The sequence below is a fragment of the Ovis aries genome, chromosome 24, assembly GCF_016772045.2.
Source record: "Ovis aries strain OAR_USU_Benz2616 breed Rambouillet chromosome 24, ARS-UI_Ramb_v3.0, whole genome shotgun sequence".
Classification (NCBI taxonomy): Eukaryota; Metazoa; Chordata; class Mammalia; order Artiodactyla; family Bovidae; genus Ovis; species Ovis aries.
In genome coordinates, this window is record NC_056077.1 from 18,951,453 (window position 1) to 18,959,870 (window position 8,418).

The 8,418-nt window shown below is 37.4% G+C and overlaps 1 protein-coding gene across 2 annotated transcripts; it reads right to left on the reverse strand.

The window, feature by feature from the left end:
* Positions 1 to 674: 674 nt before the first annotated feature.
* Positions 675 to 8,197, reverse strand: THUMPD1 (THUMP domain containing 1). 2 transcript variants are annotated; one of them, XM_004020817.5, is made up of 4 exons: positions 7,904 to 8,197; positions 6,468 to 6,642; positions 5,108 to 5,356; positions 675 to 4,608 (listed from the first exon to the last, which is right to left on the reverse strand). In XM_004020817.5, the coding sequence occupies exons 1-4, from the start codon at positions 8,132 to 8,134 to the stop codon at positions 4,190 to 4,192; spliced, it is 1,074 nt and encodes a 357-aa protein (XP_004020866.1). In that variant the 5' UTR covers positions 8,135 to 8,197; the 3' UTR covers positions 675 to 4,189. The 2 variants fall into 2 exon arrangements, with proteins under 2 accessions (XP_004020866.1, XP_011959595.1); XM_012104205.4 differs by having other exon boundaries at positions 6,468 to 6,645.
* Positions 8,198 to 8,418: the final 221 nt, after the last annotated feature.

Here is an 8,418-nt window from a genome sequence, read left to right on the forward strand (position 1 = left end):
GTCCTTGCTTCCCAGTAATTGAGTGACTACTCTCTTAAAATGCTTACGATCTTTCCTGGTTGAAAAACTCTGAGTTTTTGTTTTGCACTTCGCCAAAAAATAAGTAAGTAAAAATCTAAAAATATTTGGGAAGAAAATGATGATGACCAAACAACAAAGGCAATGATAAATGGCTTGTAGTGTTTAAAACAGGAGTGAAATGATTAATTAGAAAAGCATAATGGACAATGAATTTATCTTGTGCCTGATCTTTTCAAAATAAAGATTAGAACTATTCTAAGAGAAATGCTCAAGACACAATTTCTTCTACTTAAAATCTTTATATGCTACTAATTCTTTAAGGTGAATCAAAATACTACTCTTAAAGTAAGGACTCTAAAGAATTCAAAAGTCAATAAATGAACTTAATTAAGTACTGTACTATATACTTCATTTTGAAGCAAACTTACTGTAAAATATCTAACATTTGAATTAGACATAAATGCTTAAAAGTTTTTAGTTACTGAAGAGAAACTAATATTTGTATCTTTACTTTTTGGACAATGCACATGACTTTTAATATATAATCTGACATAAAAACATCTTTTATGATTAAACTACTTTATAATTACAATTATAAAGCAAGAGCTTTACTAAGAGGCAGAAAGAAAAAGTAGAGACAGAGAACACTAGTCTTTAGGGGACTAATTTTATTTTTCTGAAAACATTAGGAACTATCACACACACACAAAAAAAGCTGAGTATCTGGCCATATCAAAAGCAAAATACAAGTAAAAATAACATTCAGAAATCATATTTAATCATAGAGAAATGTTTTAAAATATAAAATTTAACACTTTCCTCCATAAAGCAAAACAAGTTTACTAAACCACAACACTGAAGTGGAGTTAAGTAATTTTTTAAAATAAAAATCAAAAGAGAAAAAGTACTCCATTCCCACCCTGGAATCCCATCATATATAAAATAATATGCTCAAACGTTAGTGGAAATAAACAATTGGTAAACTTGAAAATAAATCTTTCAATGAATGAACTCAGATTCCAACAGAACACAGTACTACCTTGTATTTGCAGAAGACCTTTGTCATACTTAGGCCTTACCAAATACAAATATAAAAGGGGATTAAAACAAACTATTATATCAAAATCTTTATGTAGAGTAGCAGCTTTCACAAAATAAAACAAACCTAGTTCCATACAATTGTATGCATACAGCCAATTTTATTCCCAGAGTCTTGCACTATCAAAATAAAATTATCGTTGTCTTGGAAAAAGTCTGAAGGCACCAAAATCCTATTATTCACATTCCTCCAATGATACTTAGAATGCTCTTATCATCCTTTCAAAGTAACTTCAACTTATTAAGAGTTAACATTTTAAAAATATATAAGGAAGTGCCAGCCTCATCTGCATTACAAGGTCCTTTCTATTCATATAGCATGGGTTGGCCTTTCATTCATCTCTGACTCTTTGCAACCCCATGGACCGTAGCCCACCAAGCTCCCCAGTCCATGGAATTCTCCAGGCAAGAATACTGGAGTGGAGAAAAAAAAAAAAGAATACTGGAGTGGTTTGCCATTTCCTTCTCCAGAGGACATTCCTGACCCAAGGATTGAACCTGCGTCTACTTTGCCTCCTGCATTGACAGGTGGATTCTTTGCCACTGAGCCACCTGGGAAGCTATTCTCTTTGCTTCATCCCAAATTCTTCTGGTCTGGTTAACCAGCAGAATCATTAGCTTAGAAAGATAAAAATTATTTCCAAGTTCAGTAGCCAATAAACAACTACAGCCATTGGTGCAGGAAGACTTAACACTTATACTATCAAACTGCTTAAAAAATAAAGCCAACTCCAAAAGCTAATTTCACAACCCCTCAGTATTCTCAATTCAGATATTTTATTTTGCAATCCTCTTTGTTATCTCTCTTCTTTTTTCAGTTTTACCCCGGAGGAAACCCTGAAAAAACTAAAGTATGTGTGTGTGAACACCAAGTTGAAGGATACTCATGTTTCACAGAAATCCACAATTGGGAGAATAGGACTCTCAGTTCTTCCTCTTCTCTCAATGACAAAATCTCAGCCTGAGATTTTGAGAAAGGGTTCCTCCCCCAGGCACAGTGTTGGGAAAAGGAGGGGAAATGCTATTTAATTTGGTTTTGCAATTCTTCAAGGAGAGTTTAAATAAGGCTTGAGACGTTGCTTTCTTCATTCTCAAACCCAATTGTCTGTGGAAACCAAGAGTGCCTTATGCAACATAATTATTCCAAAGTCAGTTTCTTTTAATCCAAGACTGTCACTTGAAAGAAAAAAATATTTTTCTCCAGGCCCTCATAAAAATAGCTCATTTGTTCTTGCAATGAAAAAATGTCTAATGAGACCATTCTTCATCTTCAAAGCATTTAGCAAAATCTGGCCTAGTGTTTTCTTGTACTTAGAACTTACTGGTAATTCACCTTTCAGCTCAAATATCCTGTGGATAACTCTTTCTCAGATAAGCATTGGATTTCTCTATGTAAGAGATTTACATGTTCTTCATTCAGGTTTTAGTTGGTTCTTTTGTTTTAAAAACATAAATGTATCTTTAATTAAGTTAACCACCTTTGTAGCATTATTTAGAACTTTCTTCATCTCCAAGCTTTTCCTTCACATTGTGAAGAAAGCAATGTGCTGTAATTACCAAAGTCAGGATATTCTTTTAATAAAGTGATGCAAAACTTGTCATGCAGCCAGCCACCGATGGGGCACTAGGAGTACAGATGACAGATCACTGGGTTTTCAGATATGAAGACCTACTAAATTTTATTGACCATTGTTTGGAGAGGCTCCTAGCAACTTAAAAGTTTTCTTGAATTTCCTGATCATTTACAAATCCTACAAATGCTACAGCATGACAAATATTCATGAAATCTGTTGATTCATCAGCTCACACAGAGAAGCTGCTGCTTTTATACAAAACCTCCTTAGCATCACGTAAGTCAATTTATTATACTGACAGTAAAGTCTTCAATTTCTTGTACTCCTTCTTGATCTAGCTAAATGTTGGTATTATTAGATTCTTATCAATTATGTGAACTTTTATTTTCTGGAAAAAATCCTACCACTAAATAATTTGCTTTCTAAAGTTTTTCACTGAATGTGGTTTTTCTGAACAAAAGTTTTACTGTCCTGGTATTCCAAAGCCATTAAAATAATCATCTTTATTTGTCAAGGGGCTATGATTTATAGTTGCAACTGCTAAAACAAATGTTCAGTTTGTAAGTTGCATTTCACAAACGATATACAATGGAATGGAACAGCTTGGATTATAGATCCCTTTACATTCTAAAGTAGCTTACAGTATAAAGAATTTGAGTCCCTGTTGCACTAGTAGATTGCAGTGACTCAGAAGACACATTCTTTATAACCAACCTTATCAGAAATGTCTGTAATTCTATGCCTAGAACGGAACATTTTTCTTTTAAACCTTGCCTTCAAAAATTGCACCACTGCACCATCAGATTTGTTTGTAACAAATGTTATTAAAACATAAAATTGAGCATAACTTCCACTGTAGGGGCTATGGGTAGGATCCCTGGTCTGGGAACTAAGATCCCACATGCCCTATGGTGCTGTCAAAAAAGGGGGGTGGGGGGTGGGGAGCAGGATAAAAACAAAATAAGAAAAATCCCCCAAAGTAAAAAAATTCACAAAACAATTCACTTCTAACCTATACAACTCATGTTTGTCCAATGTTTACAACAAAGTAGCAGGGGACAACTGAGTTGCAATACACAAAAATTCCTTTCTTAGAATGGAAATTTCCCTCTTGAGATTTGAATTCACAGAGCCTGTTCACTCCTGTAAGTCAGCTGGTAGTGCAGAAGGGGAGGGTGGGGAAGGTAATCATGAGGGAGAGGGCAACATCATTCCCCTACCACCCTCTGCTCTGTGCAACAGTGTTCACCAATTTATCCAAAGTCTCTTCTAACCCAACCAAATGCATGTGGGCCTACTGCACACTGCCATATAGGGTTGAAAGACCTCTAACAAAACTATTAGCAGAGGTGCTCCACTACTGTAAGTAAACAATTATGCAGAACACAATATCAAAAACAGTATTTTTAGTCACAATTTTATATGGAATCCCAGGAACATCTCACAAAACTGCAGTTGAAAAATCCACCTCCAAGACCAAACAATTTCTTTTCCTATCAGAGATCATTTTCATTTGATTCAGATCTTTCTGTGACTTGACTTGCAAGTTCAGGTTTAGCCACCCCCTCATTCACCAGATGTGTCTCAGATATTGATTCTGTTGGACCCAGCTCCTCACTGTTCTCTGGTACCACTTGTTGGTTATTTTTTCCTTCTGCGGGGTCATTTTCACTTGATTTGTCACCAGATTCCAATTTAGCTTCTTTCCCATTTCCTGTTTGTACTGCCTGCTTTGGGTTAAGCTGTGACAAGTCCTTAGCACTCTTCACCACCTCCTGGAGATTGTATTTTCTGAACAACATGTAATCTTTCACAACACTTAGGCAACAGACAGCTTTAATGATTTCTACTACCACTGTGTACTGTGGATTGGTAAGATCCACTTTATTTTCTGAATTGAGGCTGCCTACTATTCCTGTAACAAAAAGGAAAACAAGATAAAAAAAAGATGCCATTAAGCTTGGTGGATACAAAAACAATCTTTCACCTCCCTCTATTTAGAATTTGTTAAATTTATAACTAACCTTATCAGAAATGTAGTTGTTGAAACACTACATATACTAGTAGTGTTATACTATACTATACTATATATATAAATGCATATACTAGTCCACTATTTTACACGCACTTGAATCAAGTTCTCTGAATGCTTTCAATATATAAAAACAAATGAAATCCTGAGAAAGTTAATAAGAGCCCTCAAAGAAATTCAATTCTGATTTGGAGAAGACTTTAGTATCTAACTACCAAAAATAATATCATACCCAACATATTGAAGCTAGGCTTGATATTATTTAGTGACATTTTAAAATACTTGCTCTCACTCAAAAATATAAGCCCTAAATATTAAAAAAAAATCTTAAAAGCAAATATTTACCACAGCACATCTTTGCAAAATCACTAAGAAAACATACCTGCCAACTCTTTGATAACTTCTTCTCTATTCATATGACTGTTATTCCGAGATTTGTATACAATCTGAAATGTTCCTTTGTTTGGAGCTTTAAACCATGGTTCCAAAAATGTTTCTGCGTATTTTTTCATATCTTCTAAGAAAGCCTTGCATGTGCCTGAGATGGGCAACATTCGTAGAATAACCCGAGTCTTCTTCTTCTTGGTTTTGTATATATCTTGGAGAATATGATGCACCAATTTCTCAGGTTCTAAAAGAAAAAAATCAGCACAAAACAAACTAAGTTTCAAAGTCCTCACACATTTTAAACTCTTCAGACTCTCTATAAAGAGTTTTCATTGGCAGTGACATATACTGACGGTAGATTAGAAAAACTTATCATAATAAATTTTAAACAAGTTTAACCAATCATTTCTTCCAACCAATATTTCTTTAGTGCACTCTGTTATACTATACTATATATATAAATGCATATACTAGTCCACTATTTTACATGCACTTGAGTCAAGTTCTCTGAATGCTTTCAATATATAAAAACAAATGAAATCCTGAGAAAGTTAATAAGAGCCCTTTTTTCCTCAAAAAGGAAATAGTACAGATAATACTGTATCTAATAACTTTACTTTTATCAAAAACAATTGTTCATGAAGGCTCTGGAGTTAATTTATTCATGATGTCTGATTTATCTAATGACAATGTCATACTGTTGTTTTCCTATAACAGCAGCAATAATCAAACTAATAAATAGAACATGTTTTGCAAAAAACAAAACAAATACCTTCAAGTCACTTAAGATTTAATCAATCCATTAGCTAAGTCTGTACAGAAGTCTAGATTTCAGACCTCAGAGTCATCCCAGAGCCACAAGATCATAATGTAGTCCTTAGGAAGCATCCTGACTACATACAATTCTATTTGGGGCTGTGCAGTGTTTTCAATATTTTTAAATTAACTACACTTAAAAACATAGAAACTTCTCCAGATTTCCAACTTCTTTTAAAAAATCAGAATATCTGGCTCTCCTAAGACTACATTCCCAAATGTCTGGAGCCATTCCAAACTGGGAGAGCTGAGTAGCATCTGTTCCTTTTAGACAGAACCATGTACTCTTGCTTTGCCTAAAGTTAAATACAAAGGAAGCGGCAAACACAGGTTTCTACTCCTACGCCCAGGTTAGTCCACCACCCCATTTCACCTTTCCATATGCCTAGTGCCAACACAGTGCTAACACAGAGAGGATGCAATCAAATGATTAACTGAGCCATGCCCATGAAGCCATTTTGTAGGCAGTGTTCTCAGAGACAGGGTGATGTCCTGATATTATAGGATCAATAATCTTAAAGTGTATTAGTCAGACACACCTATTCCAAGTGTCCTGATGAAGACTACATTATTGGCTCCACTCTCCACTGACTGGAATCTTCTTAGCCTCATCTCTGTGGATGCCTTAATGTCACCAACTTCTTTCTTCAAGGCAGCTTCCACATCATCATCTTCTCCCTCACTTCCAGAGGGTTGTTGATCCTTGTCTGCAAACTGCTTGCATAAAATTCATGAGCAGAAATGCCACAACAGCTCATGTTAAAAGCTCTTAATTAACTATTTATGTAAACCCCGCCCCCAGGGACAGAAGATACATTAACAATAAAACTATTTATTTAGACACCACCTCCTCCAAAATGTGGAGAAAGAAGGGAGTTTCCTCAGGCTACCATACATAACATTTGAAACTTTTCTAAAGCATCTTGACAGTCTGGGACAGAGGGAAATGTGCTCACCAGATGAATCATTTCAGGGTGGACTTTAACCCTATCAATAGATAGCTCTGTGCCTGATATTACACTCTGCTTTCCTAAGATTAAACCAAATAGTTGTGAAATTAAAAATCCTTTACAACTGTACTACTGAAATAGAACTTGCTCAAGGTATCCATATAGACAGGACATACACTTGTTGCCCAGTTCTCTGCTCCACCAGTGATGAATGCGGTTACCAATCAGGCACTAATCTTACACATTTATGGGGCTTTTTTTGTTTACAGGGATGTTATTCTATGTACATATGCAATTTTTTTAGCCATTTCCAAAGTCCTAGAACATTTTTTTTATGTAGCTCAGCAGAATTAAATAACATGTTCATCCTTTGAGCTAGTAAATGACAGTACCTTACCTGAATTTATATTAAATAACCTTTGTACTATGCTCCTCCATTTAATTCCCTGGGGTGTGCATGTGTGTGTATTGGTCCCAATCCTAAACCAATAATATAATTATTTCCAAAATTGAACAACTAGATTTCATACGGTATTGTTATAAAATATTTTTACTGCTTGAAATGCATTTTTATATGCATTTGAGAAGAAACTAGCACTAGAACCCAAACCACTATTTTAGAGATGTTAGTGCTTAAGACAAACAGTGTATTACAGCGATACGGTTCCAAATGGTGCCAAAAACCTTAAGTACGAATGAAGTGTGAACCTGAACCAGTGTCCTGGTGAGCAATACTTCCCAAAGCTACGATGAGAAACATGTGTTTCTGAAAGAGCTTCAGAAACCACGCCCGAACCGAAGAAAGCAGTCTATACTGGAAGCCACCGTGATTAACGATGGGGGTGGAAAACAAGGAGGTGCAAGTATTTCAAGTACAAGACCAGGTAGGGATAGGGCGGGGGCGGGGGGAAATATTCCTAGGCGAGACCACGCCTCCTCACCGCCACTCTGGCGGCCAAATTCACGCAACTAGCTTGCCACCCTTCCCTTCTCCCTCAAAGGCCCGCCCTCCCTGGGACTGGTACCTTTTCTGGTCCATACATGTCGTCGCCGTATTCGTTGAGCAGGCTATAGGCCTCCTCCACGCACTTGCGCTCGTTCATGTTACAGGTGATGAGAATGCCCTGTATCCCGGGCTCCAGCTGGCGGGGCCCACCGCCATCCCAGCGCCGAGCCCGCTTGGCCTGCACATACTGAGCCTTGCCTTTACGTTTCCCGCCGCCAGGCTGAGGAGACTGCTGTATGCGGGCCGCCATGGTAGGTTAGAGTTGAGGCCAGCGAGAAACGTGTTTCTCCACAGCCCGGGCCACTGCTGGCGCGGGCTGATTACGTCAGCTGTGCGCGAAGACCTCCCCTACTCCCTCCCCCGCGCCTCATTCTGTGCTACGTCGGGTCCTAATGCCGGTAGTAAAGGGCGGAAGGCTGTGGCGAGGTGGCGTGAGGCCCGCCCCTCGCCAGGACTGACAGCCACTCGCCTTATCCTCACCACCCTCGGGAAGAAGCTGTTTCCCTGGTGTAGGGGCCGGCCACAGGTAGCAGC

What these genes read in the sequence shown, in the direction of transcription:
- THUMPD1 (XM_012104205.4), bottom strand. Translation starts at nt 8,134, where the DNA reads ATGGCGGCCCGCATACAGCAGTCTCCTCAGCCTGGCGGCGGGAAACGT. An exon ending in CATCAGGACACTTGGAATAG is followed by an intron (nt 5,357 to 6,467) that starts GTGTGTCTGACT and finishes TTTTTCTTTTAG; the next exon opens with AACCTGAGAAATTGGTGCAT. An exon ending in AGTTATCAAAGAGTTGGCAG is followed by an intron (nt 4,609 to 5,107) that starts GTATGTTTTCTT and finishes TTTTTGTTACAG; the next exon opens with GAATAGTAGGCAGCCTCAAT.